Source organism: Crinia signifera, unplaced genomic scaffold (assembly GCF_055691185.1).
Source record: "Crinia signifera unplaced genomic scaffold, ASM5569118v1 HAP2_SCAFFOLD_83, whole genome shotgun sequence".
NCBI lineage: Eukaryota > Metazoa > Chordata > Amphibia > Anura > Myobatrachidae > Crinia > Crinia signifera.
The window spans coordinates 34,579-59,558 of record NW_028142741.1 but is presented as its reverse complement, the minus strand read 5'-3'; the positions used below and the strand labels follow the sequence as shown (position 1 = coordinate 59,558).

At 44.3% G+C, this 24,980-nt stretch overlaps 1 protein-coding gene across 1 annotated transcript; it reads right to left on the bottom strand.

Annotated features, from left to right (window-relative positions):
• Positions 1-15,181: 15,181 nt before the first annotated feature.
• LOC146056595 (uncharacterized) lies at positions 15,182-21,543 on the bottom strand. The gene is made up of 4 exons (XM_083168420.1): positions 21,328-21,543; positions 18,051-18,116; positions 16,357-16,504; positions 15,182-15,866 (listed from the first exon to the last, which is right to left on the bottom strand). The coding sequence occupies exons 1-4, from the start codon at positions 21,383-21,385 to the stop codon at positions 15,818-15,820; spliced, it is 321 nt and encodes a 106-aa protein (XP_083024546.1). The 5' UTR covers positions 21,386-21,543; the 3' UTR covers positions 15,182-15,817.
• Between the last annotated feature and the right edge of the window lie 3,437 nt (positions 21,544-24,980).

Sequence of the window (24,980 nt, the reverse complement as noted above, 5' to 3'; positions counted from 1 at the left end):
GCCTCACAAGAAAAAAGGGTCATTATTAATAATTTAAACCTTTCCTAGAGTAAGAACAGCACAACGAAAAAAGTCACTCATATCTAGTATTGACTAAGGAGGAAGTGTACAACAGGGAGACAGCACACGGCACCAAGGTAAACTTGCAATGCTGCTCGCAGTGAAAACTCAGTCACGGAGATAGCGGGGAGTGTCTGCAAAAAGAAGGCAATCTTATATGCATACAAAAAATGGCGACATCACAACTCCCATGTATATTCTTGAACAGCCATGAAGGCACAATGGGACCACTCGCACTCAGTTGCCGAGCATGTTGTGATGGCTTTGGTGGACGTTTGTTCGCTTGTAGGTGGCTGCCTCACAGTTTGCTGCTGCTTTGTTAGCACTGCAAACACATCTGTATCAGGCTTCCTCAGCTGTAACAGTCTCACAGAGAGCATCAGTCACAGACACAACATAGGCAGCCATTTTGTGTGGAAATGCATTCTATTTCACAAAAACTCTAATCAGAATTTATAGTTTGTAGTGAATTTCCTGGCTGCAATTGCATAAAGAGTTGCTTAAGAAATAAAATGGCTGCTGACACTTTATGTAAACGACTTATATCTGTATAATTGGGACCCTCTTTCTTTACTACAGGTGTCCCATATGACTAAGTTGAGGGGGGGGGGGGAGGGGATCACAAGGATGCCTGGCAAACGTAACTTTATTGCCAGCAATAAATGACCTCACTGAAGAATCCCCCAACTACTATCCATGTAGGGCTGGTCATAGATGTATGACTAGGCATCATTCCCAAGAACATTAGTGCTGGACACAAAATGGCTGCCTCCACTATGTGGAGGCATCAGGTAGTATAAACAAATGGTTCCCTAGTGCAAGGATGGGGAACCTTTGGCTCCCAGCTGTTACTGAAGTAAACATCCCAGCATGCTCTGCTACAGTTTTGCTTTTTGACAATGCTCAATAGTTGCACGGCATTCTTGTATGTGTAGTTTAACAACAGTTGAAGGCCAATGGTTCCCCTTCCCTGCCCTAGCAGGTCACATTTATGCAAGTAAAACAGATATAAAAAGGAAAGTACCAGGAGCGATTGTCACGACTCTGATGCCAAGTGGAGCCAGATCTCGAGCGATAGGGAGGGTCATTCCTACAATTCCCCCTTTGGAGGCAGAGTAGGCCGCCTGTCCAACCTGCAACAGTACACAATGTGACCAATACAGCAAAGCTCATGTGACACATTACACATAACCAGAAGTAGGCAATTTCATATACATATAAAATAAACCATGCTGGGAAATCACACTACGCCAGAGAGGAGCACGGTGCCGTTGGACCTCAGGATCTCCACCTGCTTCCTTGTGCAATCACCAGTTACACATTTATCTTACATCACATGTCTTCAACCTGTGGCCCTCCAGATGTTGTAGAACTACATGTCCCAGCATGCACTGACAGTTTTGGTATGCTCTCATAGGAAAAAAATGTGGCAATGCATGTTGGAACATGTAGTTTCACAACATCTGGGGGGCCACAGGTTGAAGACCCATGTCTTACATGTTCTTAGCTGAACACAAGAATTAGAGGGGGAGAGGGACAGATTACTGTGCTACCCAGAACTTAACAATTGTGTAGGAACAAAAACAGCAGCATGGACGATGTAATGGTTAGTATTACTGCCTCACAGCACTGGGGGTTGGTTCCCACGTTACATCTGCCCCACCTACAGTGCAGCATGGTTTTGTCCATTTGAAAAAAAAAAAAAAAAAAAAAAGTGCTTTGTTTGCTAAAGAGTCCAAAGGAGAAAACACAATACACACAGGGCCCAATTCCAGCTTGAATACATGGTCAATGTCCACAAGACTGAGCAATTAATGGTAGACGGTACATGCACCGCGGTAGAGTTGCGATGCCACTCTCGCTGAGAATTTCAGCGCAGTTATTGACAGGAAGGTATTGTTTAAGGTAGGAAACAGGGAATGTCGGCAAGCAGAAAGGCGGGTCAATCCAGTTTCCATAATCAGATGAGATCATGTACATAGAGAAACACGCCTCCAGTGTCTCTATTGGCGCGTCCACTCTTCATGATCAGACACTCATTTCGGAAGTCTATGGGGCTGATTCAAAGTTGATCGCTGTTGTGCGAATTTGCAATCCGTTTGATCATGGAATGACATTCAAGTGCACAAATCGTAGTGTGCATGCGCGAGCCCAAATAGCAAACTGGATTGACAGGAAGCTGGCGTTTGGGGGGTGGTAACCAAACTTTTTTTTTTTTTTAACTGAGTGTCCAAAAAGAAAAATGCAGGCCTGCCCAGGCGTTTTAAGGGAGGATGTGTGACGCCAGTGCGTGCTTCGGTCTGCCTGTCGCAGAACTGTAGAAGGGTCAGACTTACTCACATGTACACAGACTGGAACTCACAGATTTGCGCAGGTTTTCGGTCTGTCTCGGCGGCGGCTATCTAGTTGCAGTCATCTGCAACTTTGCAGATGAGCAACCAGGTCTGAATTAGGCCCTATGTTTTTGCGCCAAAGCTGAGTATATGTATGCAGTTGCCATGGCGCTGGTGGATGTGATGTGAGCGTTTGCCTCACTTCACTTGACATGATTAGCAAGTCCAAAGTCCACAAAAAATAAATACATTTGCAGCGGTGTACGCATGTGCACACAAATCACTATCACAATCTGCACAAGGAATAGTTTGCAGATGTAAAGGTTAAAGAGTCCGCATCTGTGTACGGGATACAGCCGCTAGGTTGACACTATAAAAGGTCAACATACATTAGGTCGTCCACTAACGGTTGACAGGTCTTAGGTCTACACAAGCATTAGGTCGACAATGGGAGAGTCGACATGCGTTTTTCACATGGTTTTTATTTTTAGCCGACCTGACCATCCACTAGGGCGTGGAAGGCGAATACGATAGGATCCGAAGCACAGCGAGCCATGCGAAGGGACGCGGTACACTGATATGGGGTTCATGTCGACTTACAGCGAAATTCGGGAAAAAACGTGAAAAACTCATGTCGACCTAATGTATCAGTTGTATTGACTTTCCGACCCACGTCTACCTATTTCATGTGTTGACCTTAAGTGGTCAAAACCTAAATATGTCGACCCTATGACCCATACCCCTATGTACACAACCGAAAGAGATTACAAGCAACTGGAATCATAAGCACCGGTATCTCTCCTGATATAAGGATGAATGGGCCTCACTGGTTGGTGGTGAGGTGTCTGCACATAGTATAAGTGTCCCCTGACCATGTATACAAAGCTGCAGCCTGTTTAGAGGTTTCAGGAGGATCTCCCACATGAAGGAATGGGTTGGGGCAGATGCAAAGGAATGTAATGATGCCGCTGTCACAAGCTGAAGGCTGCAGAGATGTCATGGTCGCTGAATGCAGGGGGATAGTCGCATGGATTTCTTCTAGCTGGAATTGCCACCGCTCTAGGTCAACTCAGAGACAGACCCTCCATTTACTGTAGGAGGAATGTATCCAACACACAAATACATACAGATGACGCAACACATCTTTCTCATACTCCAAAATTTTAGGTCATTACATAAAAAGAAGCGCCTGACCTGTCCATCAAAGGCAGCGATGCTGGCTGTATTAATGATGACTCCTTTCTGTCAATCAACATCTGGCTCATTCTTCACCATCTCTGCTGTCGCTAGACGAATAACATTAAAAGTTCCGGCAATGTTCACCTAAGAGAATAGCAAATAAAATATAACTCAACAACGTTTATCGGTATGATATGCCGGCGGTCGGAATACCGACGCCGGAATCCCGACCGCCGCAATGTCAACAAGGGGGGGCTGTGGAACGCCCCCCCCTTGCGGGCGCACCACAGCACGGGCACACTATTTTATTCTCCCTCTATGGTTGTCGTGGACAAAGTGCCGGCATTGCGGCGGTCGGGATTCCGGCGTCGATATTTCGACCGCCGGCATATTGACCGCATCCCTTTTTATCTTACCACCAAAAACAAGTACTAATGTAATTTAATCGCTAAATTATCCAAGCTGATGTTTGATGCTGCAGCGTATATTGGCCTTGATGCAGACTGTATTCAATCCCAGGGGGACCTTGCGCATGTTAACTGCATACCATGTGCAGTGGTCCGATAATCGGCCGCCCTGCGATCGGGTCTGAATCAGGCCCATTATTTGTTCACACTCAAATGATTGAAAACTGTAGAAATTCTTCCAAAATACAGGTTTTAATACAATAGCTTATACAAACAGAGAAAATAGAAAATCAAGTTCTAATATTGTTTAACCCCTTCCCGACATTTGACGTATATATACGTCATGGCCGGGAAGTACTTCCCGACACATGACGTATATATACGTCATGACTTCTAACTGTCACTGCGTCTAGAGACGCAGTGACAGAGGGACGATGTCTGCTGTCCCTGACAGCAGACATGTCCCTGCATGCCCAGGGGGGGCTGCGATGCAGCCCCCCCGTCGGCGATCGCTGTGATTGGCTGTTCAGTGTGAACAGCCAATTACAGCGTTTTCTGTGTCACCGGCGAATAACGTTCGCCGGTGACACGGGATCGGAGGTGATTGGTGCTGTAAAGTACAGCACCAATCACCGCGGGGTGTAAGGGTGACACTGGTGTCACCCCACCTCACCCCGCCCGCCCCCAAAGGCCGTGATTGGTCCGTCGGATCGACGGACCAATCACAGCCATGGAGGGGGGTTTAAACTAACGGGGACTACACTGCAGACGCCATTCCGGTCTGGAATAGCGTGCAGTGCGGTCACCGTGCCCAGCTGTCGCCATTTACTGACCAGAACCTTGCTCAATACTTACCTGATCACTGCTTGGGATCTTGCTTCATCTTGTGACATCCTGTGCTGTGTTGTGCTGTGTTGTGCTGCTGCAGTGTCATCGAGTTAGAGAGAGAGAGATAGAGAGGCCTAGTGACAGAGAGTGCTATATTTTGTGCTGCTGCAGTGTAATAGAGTTATAGATAGAGAGATAGAGAGAGATAGAGAGAGAGAGATAGAGAGAGATAGAGAGATAGTGACAGATCGTGCTATATATTTTTTATATAACTGACTGCTGCCCCCCCTTTTGTGCTGATCAGTATAAATTAACTGATCAGCAACTTTTTGGGGGCGCAGGGTATTTTTTATATATATATATACCTGTCAGTGCTGCTGCTGCAGTGTCATAGAGTGATAGATAGTGAGAGATAGAGAGATAGAGAGATAGAGAGAGATAGTGACAGAGAGTGATAGAGACTGCTATATTTTGTGTCTGCTGCCCCCCTTTTGTGCACCCCCAGCAACTTTTTGGGGGTGCAGGGGTTATTTTTCATATATATAACTGTCAGTGCTGCTGCTGCAGTGTCATAGAGTGATAGATAGTGAGAGATAGAGAGATAGAGAGAGATAGTGACAGAGAGTGATAGAGAGTGCTAAATTTTGTGTCTGCTGCCCCCGCCTTTTGTGCTGATCACTATATCTGAGGTGATCAGCAACTTTTTAGGGGTGCAGAGGTTTTTTTTTTTTATATATACCTGCCAGTTGCACTGTCAGTTGCACCAAAGGTTGTGCACCTGCTGCCCCTCACTGGTAATCAGTGTCGCATCACTGATCACCTTTTTTTTTTTTGTGTGTGCTGTGGGGTATTTTTTTAATTTTTTTTTACACACACTGTGATTTTGGGGGTGTCCTGTGGCCGCTGTGCGCTGATCAGTGACGTACATCACTGATCATCTTTTTCGGCACAGGGTTGATCTATTTTTTTTTTTTTTTTTTTGATCAAATTCCTGTTGCCTTTGAGCGCTGTTCAGTGACGGACGTTACTGACCAACATCTGTGCTCAATTTTTGGCGCAGGACCTTTTTTTTTTTTTTTTAAACCCCTTCAATTTTTTTTTTTTTAACCCCTTCAATTTTTTTTTTTTTTAACCCCTTCATTTTTTTTTTTTTGGTATAAAGTATTTTTTTTTTTCTGCACTACATACACACTACACACTACATACCCCCCTGGTTGAAATAAAGTTTGTACCCCCCCCTACACTATACACGTGTTGAAACATTTCACTACCAGTAACACAAAAATAAAAATGGCATCCCAAATGTCATCCCAAATGTCATCCCAGTCATCCAGAAGAATGTATTCAGTGGAGGAGGCATATGCCATGCTTGCTTCTGACTCTGACACAGCCAGTGATGCAAGCGGGGAATTTGAAGGATTCGCCTTAAGCTCCTCTTCCTCCTCTGGTGATGAGGGACCCCCTCAAAGACGCCCCCGTAGAGCAGCTGAGACCCCCCCCCCAATAATTGATCTCGTATGGACCCCACCACCAGACAATTTTGAGCCCCAGGTTCCTGAGTTTTTGGCCATGCCAGGAATCCAATTTGATTCCACAGGTCTCAGAGAAATTGACTTTTTCAAATTATTTTTCTCTGATGATTTTATAAATTTAATGGTGGACCAAACTAATTTATATGCCCAGCAGTTTATTGCTCAAAACCCCACGTCATCATTTGCTAGGTGGACCCCTGTAGATGCAGTAGAGATGATGACGTTTTGGGGTCTGGTGTTTCATATGGGCATAGTAAAAAAGCCAGAAATTAGGCAATATTGGAGTACAGATGTTCTGTACAGCACCCCATTTTACCGTATGGCCATGCCCCGGGCTCGATTTGAGACGATCCTTAAATTTTTGCATTACAACGATAATGCACAGTGCCCACCCAGAGATGATCCCACCTTTGACCGGCTATTCAAAGTCAGGCCGGTCATTGATCATTTCAGTGCCAAATTTGAAGACATGTACATCCCAGATAAATTCATTTGCATAGACGAGTCCCTTATACATTTTAAAGGAAGGGTTAAATTCCGCCAGTACCTTCCCAGTAAGAGGGCAAGGTATGGCATAAAAATGTATAAGCTGTGTGAAAGCACCTCAGGGTACACTCACAGGTTTAGGGTATATGAAGGGAGGGATTCAAGAATTGAACCGCCAGAATGCCCCCCCTCCCTCGTAGGTGTTAGTGGAAAAATTGTCTGGGATTTAGTGCACCCCTTCCTGGATAAAGGTTATCACCTCTATGTGGATAACTTTTACACTAGCATCCCCCTGTTTAAGGCCCTTGGTTCAAGAGGTACAGCAGCTTGCGGTACTGTGCGCAAGAACCAAAGAGGCCTCCCAAAAACGCACATTGCCCAAGTAATGAGAAGGGGTGAAAGCAGGGGAATATGCACCGAAAATATGTTGTTGGTCAAATATAAGGACAAGAGGAATGTCCTTATACTGACAACAATTCACGGAGACAGTACCACCTCCGTCCCTGTACGAGGTACCAGTACCCACACCTCAAAACCTAATTGTATCCTGGATTACAATAGGTACATGGGCGGAGTGGATCTTTCAGATCAGGTACTGAAGCCGTATAGTGCCCTGCGGAAAACAAAAATCTGGTACAAGAAGCTGGCCGTGTATATCATCCAGATGGCACTGTATAACGCTTACGTGCTATTCCGTTCTACCGGCCAGAGGGGGACATTTATGCACTTTCAAGAGGAAGTCATAAAGGGCCTAGTATTTGGGAACCAGCAGGCAGAGGGCCCCAGTACTTCTAGTACTGGCCCCCGTATTGTACCAGGGCAGCATTTTCCGAACGAAATCCCCTCCACTGCAAGAAAGGGCAGGACACAAAAAAGGTGCAAAGTTTGCTATAAAAAGGGAATTAGAAAGGAAACTATTTTCCACTGTGAAACTTGCCCCGACAAACCCGGCCTATGTATAAAGGAGTGTTTTAAAATATACCACACATCTATGGATTATTAGGTTCATCATTTCACCGTGCTTCGGGGGTCTTGCTAATGCCACATAGCACCCACCAACATTCCACCAGAATCTGAGCTGCAAAATCCAAAAATCACTCCTTCCCTTCTGAGTCCTGCCATGCACCCAACTGGTATTTTTTGGTCACATATGAGGCATTGCCATACTCGGGAGAAATTGGGGCACAGATTTTGGGGTGCTTTTTCTCCTTCATACCTTATGAAAATGAAAAATTTTGAGCCAGAACTGCATTTTTGTGTAAAAAAATTAAATTTTTCATTTTCACTGCCCAGTTGTATCAAAATTGGTGAAACCCCTGGGGGTTTGAAATGTACACTATACCCCTAGATGAATTCCCTGAGGGGTGTAGTTTGCAAAATGGGGTCACTTGTGGGGGGGTTCCACTGTATTGGTGCTTTGGGGGTCTTGCTAATGCGACATAGCACCCACCATAATTCCACCAGAATTTGTGCTGCAAAATCCAAATATCACTCCTTCCCTTCTGAGTCCTGCCACTTTTTGGTCACACATGAGGCATTGCCGTACTCGGGAGAAATTGGGGCACATTTTGGGGTGCTTTGTCTCCTTCATTCTTTCTAAAAAATGAAAAATTTTGAGCCAGAACTGCATTTTTGTGTAAAAAAATGTAATTTTTCATTTTCACTGCCCACTTGTATCAAAATTGGTGAAACCCCTGGGGGTTTGAAATGTACACTATACCCCTAGATCAATTCCCTGAGGGGTGTAGTTTGCAAAATGGGGTGACTTGTGGGGGGGTTCCACTGTATTGGTGCAACATAGCACCCACCATTCATTCCACCAAAATCTGTGCTGCAAAATCCAAAAATCACTCCTTCCCTTCTGAGTCCTGCCATGCACCCAACTGGTATTTTTTGGTCACATGTGAGGCATTGCCGTACTCGGGAGAAATTGGGGCACAGATTTTGGGGTGCTTTTTCTCCTTCATACCTTCTGAAAATGAAAAATTTTGAGCCAGAACTGCATTTTTGTGTAAAAAAATGTAATTTTTCATTTTCACTGCCCAGTTGTATCAAAATTGGTGAAACCCCTGGGGGTTTGAAATGTACACTATACCCCTAGATGAATTCCCTGAGGGGTGTAGTTTGCAAAATGGGGTCACTTGTGGGGGGGTTCCACTGTATTGGTGCTTGGGGGGTCTTGCTAATGCGACATAGCACCCACCAAAATTCCACCAGAATCTGAGCTGCAAAATCCAAAAATCACTCCTTCCCTTCTGAGTCCTGCCATGCACCCAACTGGTATTTTTTGGTCACATGTGAGGCATTGCCGTACTCGGGAGAAATTGGGGCACAGATTTTGGGGTGCTTTTTCTCCTTCATACCTTCTGAAAATGAAAAATTTTGAGCCAGAACTGCATTTTTGTGTAAAAAAATGTAATTTTTCATTTTCACTGCCCAGTTGTATCAAAATTGGTGAAACCCCTGGGGGTTTGAAATGTACACTATACCCCTAGATGAATTCCCTGAGGGGTGTAGTTTGCAAAATGGGGTCACTTGTGGGGGGGGTTCCACTGTATTGGTGCTTGGGGGGTCTTGCTAATGCGACATAGCACCCACCAAAATTCCACCAGAATCTGAGCTGCAAAATCCAAAAATCACTCCTTCCCTTCTGAGTCCTGCCATGCACCCAACTGGTATTTTTTGGTCACATGTGAGGCATTGCCGTACTCGGGAGAAATTGGGGCACATATTTTGGGGTGCTTTTTCTCCTTCATACCTTCTGAAAATGAAAAATTTTGAGCCAGAACTGCATTTTTGTGTAAAAAAATGTAATTTTTCATTTTCACTGCCCACTTGTATCAAAATTGGTGAAACCCCTGGGGGTTTGAAATGTACACTATACCCCTAGATCAATTCCCTGAGGGGTGTAGTTTGCAAAATGGGGTGACTTGTGGGGGGGTTCCACTGTATTGGTGCAACATAGCACCCACCATTCATTCCACCAAAATCTGTGCTGCAAAATCCAAAAATCACTCCTTCCCTTCTGAGTCCTGCCATGCACCCAACTGGTATTTTTTGGTCACATGTGAGGCATTGCCGTACTCGGGAGAAATTGGGGCACATATTTTGGGGTGCTTTTTCTCCTTCATACCTTCTGAAAATGAAAAATTTTGAGCCAGAACTGCATTTTTGTGTAAAAAAATGTAATTTTTCATTTTCACTGCCCAGTTGTATCAAAATTGGTGAAACCCCTGGGGGTTTGAAATGTACACTATACCCCTAGATGAATTCCCTGAGGGGTGTAGTTTGCAAAATGGGGTCACTTGTGGGGGGGGTTCCACTGTATTGGTGCTTGGGGGGTCTTGCTAATGCGACATAGCACCCACCAAAATCCCACCAGAATCTGAGCTGCAAAATCCAAAAATCACTCCTTCCCTTCTGAGTCCTGCCATGCACCCAACTGGTATTTTTTGGTCACATGTGAGGCATTGCCGTACTCGGGAGAAATTGGGGCACAGATTTTGGGGTGCTTTTTCTCCTTCATACCTTCTGAAAATGAAAAATTTTGAACCAGAACTGCATTTTTGTGTAAAAAAATGTAATTTTTCATTTTCACTGCCCAGTTGTATCAAAATTGGTGAAACCCCTGGGGGTTTGAAATGTACACTATACCCCTAGATGAATTCCCTGAGGGGTGTAGTTTGCAAAATGGGGTCACTTGTGGGGGGGTTCCACTGTATTGGTGCTTGGGGGGTCTTGCTAATGCGACATAGCACCCACCAAAATTCCACCAGAATCTGAGCTGCAAAATCCAAAAATCACTCCTTCCCTTCTGAGTCCTGCCATGCACCCAACTGGTATTTTTTGGTCACATGTGAGGCATTGCCGTACTCGGGAGAAATTGGGGCACATATTTTGGGGTGCTTTTTCTCCTTCATACCTTCTGAAAATGAAAAATTTTGAGCCAGAACTGCATTTTTGTGTAAAAAAATGTAATTTTTCATTTTCACTGCCCACTTGTATCAAAATTGGTGAAACCCCTGGGGGTTTGAAATGTACACTATACCCCTAGATCAATTCCCTGAGGGGTGTAGTTTGCAAAATGGGGTGACTTGTGGGGGGGTTCCACTGTATTGGTGCAACATAGCACCCACCATTCATTCCACCAAAATCTGTGCTGCAAAATCCAAAAATCACTCCTTCCCTTCTGAGTCCTGCCATGCACCCAACTGGTATTTTTTGGTCACATGTGAGGCATTGCCGTACTCGGGAGAAATTGGGGCACAGATTTTGGGGTGCTTTTTCTCCTTCATACCTTCTGAAAATGACAAATTTTGAGCCAGAACTGCATTTTTGTGTAAAAAAATGTAATTTTTCATTTTCACTGCCCACTTGTATCAAAATTGGTGAAACCCCTGGGGGTTTGAAATGTACACTATACCCCTAGATGAATTCCCTGAGGGGTGTAGTTTGCAAAATGGGGTCACTTATGGGGGGGTTCCACTGTATTGGTGCTTGGGGGGTCTTGCTAATGCGACATAGCACCCACCAAAATTCCACCAGAATCTGAGCTGCAAAATCCAAAAATCACTCCTTCCCTTCTGAGTCCTGCCATGCACCCAACTGGTATTTTTTGGTCACATGTGAGGCATTGCCGTACTCGGGAGAAATTGGGGCACAGATTTTGGGGTGCTTTTTCTCCTTCATACCTTCTGAAAATGAAAAATTTTGAGCCAGAACTGCATTTTTGTGTAAAAAAATGTAATTTTTCATTTTCACTGCCCACTTGTATCAAAATTGGTGAAACCCCTGGGGGTTTGAAATGTACACTATACCCCTAGATGAATTCCCTGAGGGGTGTAGTTTGCAAAATGGGGTCACTTGTGGGGGGGTTCCTAACTTTTAGCATCTTATGGTGCCTAGAAACCTACATGGTGCCTAAAAAATAATCTCATAAAAAGGAGGCTCCAAAATCAAGTAGGTGCTCCTTCTATTATGAAGCCTGTGGTTTGGTCAACGTGCACACTAGGGCCACATATAGGATATTTATGAAAACAAAAGAATTGGGGGAATCAATTTTTAGTCACATTTCTCTAGTAAAATGTACTGTGTTCCTTAGAAAAATGTATTAAAATTGCAAATCTGCAAAAAAAATGAAATTTTGAAATTTCACCTACACTTTATTTTAATTCCTGTGAAACACCTAAAGGGTTAACAAACTTCCAAAATGCTGTTTTGAATACTGTGAGGGGTGCAGTTTTTGAAATGGTATCATTTATGGGGGTGTCTCACATACAAGTCCCTCAAAGTCACATCAGAACTGAACTGGTCCCTAAAAAAATCAGTGTTTGAAATTTTCTTGAAAATTTGAGAATTTGCTATTCATATTGTAAGCCTCCTAGTGTCCAAAAAAATTAAAAGGAAGTTGAAATAATGATGTCAACATAAAGTAGACATATAGTCTATGTTAGTTATTAACTATTTTGAGTGGTATGATTATTTGTCTCACAAGCAGAAAATTTAACATTTTGCAAATTGCTAAATTTTCCATTTTTTTACGACATTTTGGTATTTTTCACAAAAAAACACAGACTGTATCGACCCAAATTTACCACTAATTTGAAGTACAATGTGTCACGAAAAAACAATCTCAAAATCACTGGGATAAGTAAAAGCAAAAAAAAGTTATCCCCACTTAAGTGAGACATGTCAGATTTGAAAAAAAGGGCTCTGTCAGGAACGCAAAAACTGGCTCTGTCAGGAAGGGGTTAAACCTACATTTATGACCCTCTGGAAATCTTCCAAGCTGTGCGGCCTCTGTTTGCTTTTGTTGTAGGTTTTTATAGCTACGGCAATCCCAGCGCAGTTCACCACAATATTCACTCCTCCAAACTTGGAACGGGCCACCTCCAATGCATTTGTCACATCGGACTCTGAGGTCACTACATTCAATTACCGGCAGAAAGCAAATCACACAACAGATTAATATTGACGCAAACAAAATAAAAAATATTAAAAACATTTATGTATAAAAAGAGGTTGCATGTTTTTATTTAAAAGTGGAAGCAGGCAAACTTTTTTTGTTGTTGAAGTCAACATGGTCTTTTAAAAGATTTAATATGGCCACCAGCTTCACAAGTACACCATAGACATATCTATATTACAGATGAGCAGGTTTGGTTTCCTGGAAACCAAACCCACCCGAACGCAGGACTTCCGGAGCAGATCCGAGTGCCGGCACGTTGTCCTTCCAGACTCGGAATTGGGAATGAAACAAAACATCATCTTAGTGGAGTCAGATCTAAGAGTTTGGGTCTATAAAGTTGTCTTCTGACTGATCCAGTCAATATCTGCTATGTGAAGCAATGGCCGTCTCAGGCAACCAGTGGCCTGTTAAAATGGGAACGGCTGCTGATTGGATGTGACAGACAGGAGTGTAGAGAGACAAGTTGGGGACCTGTCAAACTGTCTGAATGGTCATCGGCCACTGTAGCCCTGTAAATGTGCAGAACTGGATGGTCTGGGCTGCTCTGCCCTTTCTCAACCTGACCCTGTATCAGCATCTTGCAGAGAGAAAAAAGTGATTTTCCACTAAGTAGAGGTAAGCGGGATTATTTGGGCTGATAAATAAAAATCAGACAGGCTCCTGTAGTGTTTAATTAGGACTTTCGCCTGAGGAAGCTGAGTCACCATAGCCCAGAGTAATGCATTAACCTTGTACCTGGACTCCTGTTACTGAAATGGACTTCTGTATGGACTTTTCCATTCACCTAGGAACATTCTGAATATCAGTGGATCTTTCCCATTCATCTACAAATTTGTTTGCTGCACGGACTGTTTGGACAGTCTCATATGGACTCGAGGAAGAAATACCACTACACGTGGTCTAGATCGTGCTTGTATTTATACCTTCTCACATATATGCCTTTTCTTTACCATATAAAGCCCAATGTATATAAACTAGCACTGGTTTCACTGCTTCTCGGATTTGAGAGATGATTAATATCACGGTGGGTGGGATACTGGCAGTCAGAATCCCGATGCCAGCGTTCCAGCTAACAGCCGGTGTCTGAATCCCAACTGCTGGAATATCCTGATAGGAAGTGTGCAAGGGGGGGGGGGGGTTAGCGTTCGGCCGGGTGAAGGGGTGCAGTGGTTGGAAGATTTAGGCACTTTCCTCAGATTATACAGGGACTGTTTGTTAGTTTTTTCATAGACTGTTCATTATCAATAGTTAAAAATCACAATGAACACATTAGGAAACATACAAAACATTGATTGAAATACCCCAATAGAATAACATAGGCCATGATGGGGGTAGAATAGCAAGAAAAAGACTCCTAAAACACTTATCCTTGTAAACCTTAAGGGTCCCATACCCTACTCGACTTCTGTGGGGGAACTCGCACTGAATTCCCCTTGAGCAGCTGGGAGCCTGCGGTACTACTACAAGAGATTTATCACGAGATCCCAGTTTCCTGCCGCGAGGAGAGGGGCAGACCTGGCGGCAGGAATACATGTACGTATCTCCACCTCCACTGCACACGGGACCACCAGAATCGGATGAAATCGGACCCAAATTGCATATAGGCCTTAAGACCAGGGCTATTTTTCAGCAGGCTCCAGCAGGAACTGAGGCCCTTATTCTAGTTCACTCTTTCTGACAAAATATTTCTTAGATGGACAAAACCATGTGCACTGCAGGTGGGCAGGTGTTACTTGTGCAGAGATAATTAGATTTGGGTGGGGTTTTATACCTGCCTCACCTGCAGTGCACATGGTTTGTCCATCTAAGAAATATTTTGTCAGAAAGAGTGAACTAGAATAAGGGCCTCAGTTCCTGCTGGAGCCTGCTGAAAAATAGCCCTGCTTAAGACTATACAAAATCGTAATAAACTGATGACCCTTAGTACGATCATCCCATGTAATCAAAATTGAAAGTAATGTGACAGTACAAAAACCATGAGGTGGTTTCAAAAACTTGTAAGATTTTAATCAAAATAAAAGTTGCATAAGCCTAGACTTAACAGTTTCTAGGAAGGGAGAGGCCGAAGCCCGTTTGCTAAGTAGGACTTTTTTGTCCAGTTAATAGTGTGATAATACACCTAAATTACTGACCCACAGCTCAAGTTAATGGGTATGGAATGAATTTCCTTCTATTTTGTCGCAATCATGATGCAAGAAATATCAGGAGTCCGATTCTTAAAGAAGTATTTTTATTGAATAAAAAAACCTCACCCACATTAGACAGCAAAAAGGACACTCTCTTGGCAAGTATCAAAGACAGAATACCTGATGCATTGTCCCCAGAACTTGAATATATAAAAAGGCATAACATTTTAATATTAACCTCCCCATAATTATATCATAATATTTCCTAATACGGATAAAATACATATATGGTCATATCTTTATAACTTTCAGAACAGTGCTTTTTGAGACAAATAATATATGTCAATGGAGTTGGCAACATCTCATTGAGATGTCCTTGCAATTCTAAGAAACAAAATGGTATGTGTAGGGGTTAATGGCCAGTTGGAGATAGTTCCTGGGTTGGGGACCATTTTTTGGAAGGCTGGCAGTCCATTCTGGGAATTACTTGGCCTAATAGCAATATCAGCAAACAAGTGATTGAGATTTTAGATTATGCAAGTGTCAGGTCACATCTGTTCTAAAGGAAGTTAATCGTTAATATAGTCAGCTAGTCACAGAACATAAGTATATAGGGGTAGATTTATTAAGCTTGGGGAAGTGCTAAAGTGTCTGGTCTTGATCACCGGCCAATCAGCTCCTACCTGTCATTTTTCAAACTAAGCCTGTAACTTCACAATTAAAAGATGATTGGCCGGTGATAAAGTACCAGCCATATTATCACTTCACCGAGCTTAATAAATCTGCCCCATAGTGCATTATCTGCATACATATAGGAATATGCGTCCAAATCTATAACTACCCGAATAAATAATAGTTTTGACACTGTTTACAGCATAAACAAACTTATAAAATGGAGTTAATATACCTTACGTTTTTCCCCAAAACTTTCGTATCCTTTTGCAGGACTGAAATGATGGAAAAAGTCGCATTAAGGCAGTTACAAGAGCCAGACTTACCAGCACCAACTTACTTCTACGGGGGCTTGGGAAATACATGCTCAATTAACACTATTCAGATGAACCTCTTGAAGCCACAAACACAAAAATTGCAACGATGACCATTCCTAGCGTTTACCAGGAGAGCTGTCCTTTGCTACTTATTTAATGCATATAGCTTTACTAAATGCTGCAAGTGACTAATTGCATCGAGCGCAAAATGCAACGCTTAAACCACCCTGTCCTTGCGGGGACCATGCATTAAGCATTGTATTTGTAATGAGATCTTGGCAGTGTTAGTGAATAAGATCACGTTGCTGGATCGCTTTCATTGGGCAGATATATGAAGCCGCCCTGATTTTAGCTTTTTTCTTTAAAAATAAATAAATCCAAAACAAGAACATTATTCCAAATTCAAGACCTGGAGCTCGGTGCACATCTCTAGTTTATTTATACCTACATCAGTCGGAGCAAATGCACATTTCTCTCCAAGAGACTGCGCAACGCTGCTCCCGTCAGTGCTTGGTAAATCAAGGATGACGCACTAACCGCTCCACTGTGGCCCGACCAAGACCCGAGGCTCCCCCAGTGACAATTCCGACCAGGCCCTGGAACAACAGCACTTTCATTGTAGAAAGAATTACAGGAATACAATAAATACATTAAAACAATATATACATGGCCTAAAGCATAATTCATGATGATGCAGCTACCAATTTACAGGGACCTTACCGATTGGTTTACTGCACTATGGAGGAAATTACATTTTTGCCGTCTAAATTTTCCTCCATTGATTGCAAGCATAACTGAATCATTTTTTTTTCTCCCCAAGGGGCCAGGACACGGAGTATAGTTTGCTCCCGACACCCGTAAAGCCCAAGGTTCTGATTGGCCCATAGGCCAATCAGTCAAACTAAAAAGATGATTATCGATAGGTAAAACCATCATCCATTGCATAGTATGCCACCATCAATGGCTGTTTGCACTATTGCAACGATGGCCATCCCTACTGATGTCCGTGTCAGTCCCGGGTTCTAGGGCTCGTTGCTTAAGAAGCTGCTTGGAGATTGCATAGGACACGAATCAGATTTAAAGACGAGTCACAGGGAGCTAAAAGGAGGAATTGCTCAGGTGTCCTGCGGTTATACTGTCCACACTAGCTCCTTAGGAGAACATAATGACAGGTAAGCAGTGACGGTTATGGTGTTCACATTAGGGCATTTTTAACTCTACACCCTGGTAGGGGTGCCGGACGGGGTCAAAACACCGAAAGCCGGGTTCCCGATGGCTGTCGGCTATTTTCCCTCGTGGGGGTCCACGACCCCCATAGAGGGAGACTAGAATGCGTAGAGAGCCACCGTGCACGCAGCTAGCCCGCAAGGGGCTTAGTTGCGTTCACCATGCTGTCTGGGTTCGGCCAGTCGGGACCCCGACTGTCGGACCCCTATGTCACTCCCCCCTGGTAGAAGGTCTCTTCTGTGGAAGCAGAGGAGACTAGCACAGATTGTATTGTTTTCATCTAGGGCACAATGTGTTGACATTTTGTGTTCCATGGGAGACATTGGGGAACAATTATCATTTTTTTTTTTTTTTATGTAGGTACCAATGTGATATTAGTTTTCATGTGCGGGCCAATGTATTTATATTTGATACCTGTGAGGACTGTGTGATTATTTTTTTTCATATGGGGACCAATGGGTTTGTTTATTTATCCTGTGGGGAGCCAATGTGTTTTTGCAGGTGGGGGTCTGATTGTGTACCTTGGTAAATTTTAAATTCTTCTTTGGTGTGCAGAGTTAAAAAATCACTGCTATACAGACTTCAAACAGGTTAATGGTAAACAATCGATGGTCACCCTTGGTGCAGCTGGTGATCATCGATGGTTGTTGTGGAAGCATATCGACTGCTGGGTCCTGGAGCCCAGCTGTATACAAAGGCAGCGTGGGAGAGGGAGCCCCAGTCTGCCACTGGAGGGAATCTGCAGGAAGACACCCCCCCCCCCCACACACACACACACTGCCAGCCATTGGGCAGAAGCTTGGATGAAAGAGTGAATGGTGCAGGGGGCTACTTGCTTTTCCGTGGGACCTGCAGCACATTCTGTATATACCTCCAACGGTACTGGTCACATGGTCCTCTTCCCTAGCCACTCACCTTCAGGCTTCTCAAGTTCGCCATGTTTCCACAAGGAGATCCCTGACAGATGAACCAGCAGCCAATCTATTGCATAGAAGATAAGAAGTTAGCTAATCAGAGAAAAGCAAACATCATTTTAAGCTAACTTTAAAACTAATGAAAACAATTATTACATCTGCAGTTATCCAAAAGCTAAATGGCTGGGTGAAAAAAGCAATGCAGCGCAGTCTTAAAGGGACCATCACTGCTTGCCAGTAGTATGAAAGGTTATGATGCTGACACAATCACACACCAGGACTATGCACGGTTTCTGTACAGAATGCCAGACCCTGATACAGACTGGGACTCTCGTACAGAACAGCAGCACTTCCAGTAAACCCTCCCCAAGTAGAAAAGCAGCACTTCCAGTCCCCCCTCCAGAAGACCAGCAGTACTTCAGTAACCAAACCCCCCAGGCCTGTTATTACATCTTATTTGTAGCATGATTATACAAGTGTACACAAAAGACCCCCACCCCATACTTGCCTACCCTCCCGCATTTAGCGGGAGTCTCCCGTTTTTCCAATCATTCTCCCGCCCCCCCGCAAATCCTTGGGGTTCTCCCGGTTTTTTGTCCCCTTTCCAATGAAAACGGAATGCGCATGCGCGAACGCGTCATTGCGGGGGCGGGGCCTAAATGCGCAACGCCGTGACGTAATAAGGATGGCCACCGCGGGGCTGTGTGGGTAGCGCTGGCCTGAGCGTGCAGGAGCGGCACTGGCAGCGGCAGACAGTGAGTCGGGCAGCGGGAGCCGGGAGCACACAAGTGTCAGTCAGACTCGTCTCAGCGGTGTAAGGAGCAGCAGCTGCAGCCAGTAAGTAAAAGCTTAAAGTTAACTGAGTGTTTCTGACTGTAAGCTGCATTCCTCTCCCCCACTCACTAAGCCTGCTTCTTATCGATCACCTCTCCCCCCACCACTGGTCCCCGACTGGCTCCCGTCCGAAGACGTGCTCCACTCCTCCTGTCGTCATGCCCCATTAATTTTCTAGCTGCCTGCCTGCCTTCCTACAAGGGACACTTAAAAGAGATAGAGAGAGAGAGTGTATATATAAGTGTGTATATATGTATATATAAGTGTGTATATATATATGTATATGTATGTATATGTGTATATATATGTATACGTGTGTGTGTGTATATATATATATATATATATATATATATATATATATATATATATATATGCGGTGTAAGTGTATGTAGGTTGCAGTGTGTGCCACTGACATGCTTTCATACAGCTGGAGATGTCACCTGTTTGTCATGTTCCCATGACTACTGTTATGTGAAATAATAATGAACATGGGATAGCTTACTATAGTCATTCTGTCATTTCTGCTTTTTGGGCGGGCACGGTCTAAGCCACTATATTGCTAAACTTTTCAAATCAGTAGGGCAGCTGTTGGCAAGAACACGTGGTTGACTACCGGAGCCATCTATTTTGGTATGTTTAATAAGCATCACGGTCTGTGGCATATGTATAATGGGCATCACGGTGTGTGGCATATATATCTATAATGGGCATCACGGTGTTCTGCATATGTATAATGGGCATCACGGTGTGTGGCATATGTATAATGGAGCATCACGGTCTGTGGCATATGTATAATGGGCATCACGGTGTGTGGCATATATATATAATGGGCATCACGGTATTCTGCATATGTATAATGAGCATCACGATGTGTGGCATATGTTTAATGGGCATCACGGTGTGTGGCATATGTATAATGGGCATCACGGTGTGCGGCATATGTAAAATGGGCATCAGGGTGTGTGGCATATGTATAATGGGCATCAGGGTGTGTGGCATATGTATAATGGGCATCACGGTGTGTGGCATATGTATAATGGGCATCACGGTCTGTGGCATATGTATAATGGCCATCACAGTGTGTGACATATGTATAATGGGCATCAGGGTGTGTGACATATGTATAATGGGCATCAGGGTGTGTGGCATATGTATAATAGGCATCACGGTCTGTGACATATATATATATATAATGGGCATCACGGTGTTCTGCATATGTATAATGGGCATCACGGTGTGCGGCATACGTGTAATGGGCATCACGGTGTGCGGCATATGTATAATGAGCATCACAGTGTGCGGCATATGTATAATGGCCATCACAGTGTGTGACATATGTATAATGGGCATCAGGGTGTGTAACATATGTATAATCGGCTTCACGGTCTGTGGCATATGTATAATGAGCATCACGGTGTGCGGCATATTTATAATGGGCATCACGGTGTGCGGCATATTTATAATGGGCATCACGGTGTGTGGCATTTGTATAATGGCCATCACGGTGTGTGGCATATGTATAATGGCCATCACGGTTTGTGTTATCTGTATAATGGAGCATCACGGTGTGTGGCATATGTATAATGGAGCATCACGGTGTGTGACATATGTATAATGGAGCATCACGGTGTGTGACATATGTATAATGGAGCATCACGGTGTGTGACATATGTAAAATAGAGCATCACGGTGTGGGGCATATGTATAATGGGCATCACGGGCACTAGTACTAGATAGTATAAGGAGTCCTACTAGTGTGGTGTACGAGTGGTATGTGGTGTGGTACACTTCACTTAAAGACACGCCCCTTTTCCTGTGGCCACACCCCCTTTTGCAGAGCGCGCGCGCCTTCGGCGCGCGCAGAACTAAATCCTCTGGTTTGTTCCATACTCCGACTTTAAAATTTCCACTCTCTCTCTATATATATATATACTGTATGTATGTATGTATATATATATATATATATATATATATATATATATATATATATATATATATATATATATATATATATATATGTAGATTGCTGTAGAAAGCGTCACTCCAGAGCTTGTGATCAAGTGAAAATTTATTGTGTCAATGCAGTTTCGGGCCTCAGCCCGTCATCAGGAGGCCCGAAACGGCAATGACCCAATAAATGTTAACTTGATCACAAGCCCTGGAGTGACGCTTTCTACAGCAATCTACATTGGCGCACCTGAACACATGTACACTGAAGCAGGCACCCAGGAAAGCATATTGACCCCGACAGCAGAAACAGAGAGTGCCGGTCCACTGATCTCTATATATGTATGTATGTATATAATGATGCGCGACGCTGCTCTCGGTGCATTTTGCTATCATCTAAAATCTCCCTCATTTTGCTTTTCAAAAGTAGGCAAGTATGCCCCACCCCCTTCCACATAGTAACCTGCTAGGAGTTAAATGTCCTCCCCCCTGCTTACCTCCCCATGAGCCTGATATTCTGAAAGCCTCTTTCATCCAAGGTACTGGGACCCACATCACTGGAGCAGCGGCAGGAGCAGACACTCTGACCCTACTTCCGCAGGAGCAGCGAGATGACCGGGAGCGGAGCTCAGTGTATGCCCGGATTACACAGTCGTTCCGGGTGTAGTTCCAGCAGCTGCCAATAGGTGGCGATGGTGCAGCACAGAGCGGATGACGTCACTGCAGTAGAGCTACAAGTTACACAGAGAGGCTCTTCTGGCTGGTTGGCACAGTGGCGCGTGTCTATTAGTCCAAGCTACGGGGAGCCACAGGTTGCAGGTTCGAGTCCCGAGACCCAGCACGTGGCAAGGGAGGGACACATCGAAACAACCTGATTTTTATTTTTATATATTGATAATATTATCTATACATTTATTTTCAGCAGGAAATATTCTGTATAGATAATATTATCTATATACCCGAGAAGAATAAGTGGGGGAAGGACAGAGGCTGGTGGTGGCATTTGTGTAATACAATTGTTTAACATATAAATAGTATTAATTATCATAAAACTGATTGTTACATAACTAATACACCAGAGAAATAGTGTAATATAAAGTGTGTAAAGAGAAAAGTGACCTGAAATGTGTCATTGTGTTATTATTATATTTTATTTGGTGCGCCATGTCACTACGTCATTGTGTTTTATGTATACAGTCGCCATCTTGGACTACACTTAGTATCCGGCTTCCTGTGTGTCTGCGCCATCTGTCTGCATACCTCCCAACTTCTGTGATGATGAAATAGGGACACTCGCGCGGCGAAGCCGAAAAGGGGGCAGGGCGTATGCAAATGAGGGTGCGGCTTATAATAATTAGCCGCAAACTCATTTTCATACGAGAATAGACGCTGTGCATGTGCGCACAGCGTCTATTCTATTAGATTGCCACCCCCCGCAGTGGGACAATGACTGCCGCGGGTGGGACAGCGGGACAGGACCCGAAAATCGGGACTGTCCCACTGTAATCGTGACAGTTGGGAGGTATGTGTCTGTGTTATTGTTTTCTCCGTATCCGTATCAGCTGCCATCTTGTATCTCACTCAGTGACCTGATGTGAGCAAGCCGTCGAGGCGAAACGCGCGTCATCCAGCCTCACTGACCACCGGCGCCGGTGGGTCAGTGTCGGGAGACTGCAGGGCAACACAGCCGCACACTACTATTATCACCGCACGCAGCAGCAGCCGCACCAGAGAGGCAGAGAACACCCGGCGCAGGCTCGCGCTGTTCTCCCCTCTCCCTTGTACCGGCTACCTAGCCGTCCAGCACGTTTACCGCAGCCGCACGCAGCAGCAGCCGCACCAGAGAGGCAGAGAACACTCGGCGCAGGCTCGCGCTGTTCTCCCTTCTCCCCTGTTCCGGTTACCTAGCCGTCCAGCACTATCCAAGATATTACATCCAGCGCTGACACGCGCTGTGCTCCACCATCCTCCGGTCCAGCCTCCAGATTGTCCAGTACCCTTGCCACTGACCAGCTACCGGCAGGCATCTACCACAAGGCTGTGGAACCGCTTCCACCTGGGGGGATCACCAGCGCTGGCGAACGGGGAGATACAGGAAACAACAGAAAGGGAAAATCTGAGTAACTTCGGAAAGGTACTTTCTTCACTCTCCTGTCAGTGACCTGCCTGGGGTGCCCCTGCTCTGTCGGCATACAACAGGGCAACCAGACACTTAACACTGACAGTAGAAGTGACCTACTATACCCTCTGTCCACTATACCTATGCTCTAAGCCCTCTGCACTTACACCTCTCTCACCCGCAGAGTCCACTGCGGGAGCAAGACTCGGTGGGAAGCAGAAGGATATACCCAGAGGTGCCAACCAGCAATTTACCTATTATTTCCTTTTCTGTTCAACACCTCTTTTCTACCATCTAGACACTCTCTCATCGACAGAATTGGGGCAGTCTAGTACCCTGCTATGCTACCCTAGCAACAGGGTCACACTGTCAACCCCACTGTCGACAGCAGAAGTGTCTACCTACACTATCACTACTTGACCCCGCAGCGCAGACTGAGATTTTCTCATCCTGGAGTCCAATGCACGTCTGCATGACTCCAGGAAAAGCAGAAATCACAACTGCCGACTAAAGGTTCTATCTAACAGCTTTTCAGGGATAAGCACAGATTACTTAGTGTCACAGATTGCTAACTGTGTAGATTAAATCCTACAGTAGACATATTTTCAACAACCTGCATTACTTGCACTAAACTTCTGAATTACCGATAAGCATACCTCTACTGTGACCAGAATCTCACTGTGCCTCCCTTATAATTAATATTCAGTGTTTTTGGTGGGCAAGAAGAAATGTATATGATTTCAGATAGAGCATAAATCGACATCTGTTTAGCTTTATTCACGTGTTGAAATTGTCAGCTGATGCTTACTCAGCAGCAAGGTGTGCACTTGAAACTTGACTCACTAACAATTCTGTGGGCGTTTACAGGTATGGTGTGCAGTTACTTCAGCAGATATCAAACTGCAATTCACTAATTTATATATGCTCACTCCATTCAGCCACAGCTGCCTATACTCTGTAACGATTAGAGCAACTAAGTGTCTACCTAAACTCAAACACAAGAGCAACATTGTGTACAATTAGCAGATTGATGTGTAACTAGTGAAGTGGACATCAGACTGTTAATAAAACACAGCCATCTGTAACCATTGGTGCATACTTAACAGCCAAATACACGTTCAAGCTCACTCTCAGAGCTTTATGCGGTACGACCATTGGAATTGTAACTAATTACGTGTATACCAAACTGTTTATTGCAATTATCTGTGCTGATTAGATTGTGTGTGCTCTATCAGTGACCAAACACGTCGAAGCTCATTTTCAGAGCAGCATGTGGTACAGCCACTGATATTGCCATTGTACTATGTCAAATCTATAGTATGCGGTACGGCTACTGAGATTATAACCAGTCACGTGGATACTAAACTGTGAACTATACTTAACTATCTGTGCTCATTAGACTGTTTGGGCTATATCAACAGCCAAACACACGCCTAAGCTCACCTTCAGAGCAGCATGTGGTAAAGCTACTGATATAGCCATTGTACTACATCAAAACCACATTACTGAGAAAGTTGGGCGCAGCGCATAACTTAGCGTATATAGCTGCCAGGCCCGTACTGACAGCACAGATCCTTAAACTGTGCACCATAATCACTGATCTGTGCAAATACCCAGATGCTGCAATACCCAAAATAGGGAACTTTACCCACACAATCAACCACTGCGGTGTTAATATTGGTACTACTTACCCTAGTACAGATTGGACTCACGCTCATTGTGCGAGCAGTCTCCATATCTATAGGGAATTAACCCCTTCCAATTTTATAATTTGCCTCTAACGAGCCATAGTCAGCATTTGCCGTAAGGCCCACTAGGCAACACATCATTAACCCCTTCCTGACAGAGCCAGTTTTTGCGTTCCTGACAGAGCCCTTTTTTTCAAATCTGACATGTCTCACTTAAGTGGGGATAACTTTTTTTTGCTTTTACTTATCCCAGTGATTTTGAGATTGTTTTTTCGTGACACATTGTACTTCAAATTAGTGGTAAATTTGGGTCGATACAGTCTGTGTTTTTTTGTGAAAAATA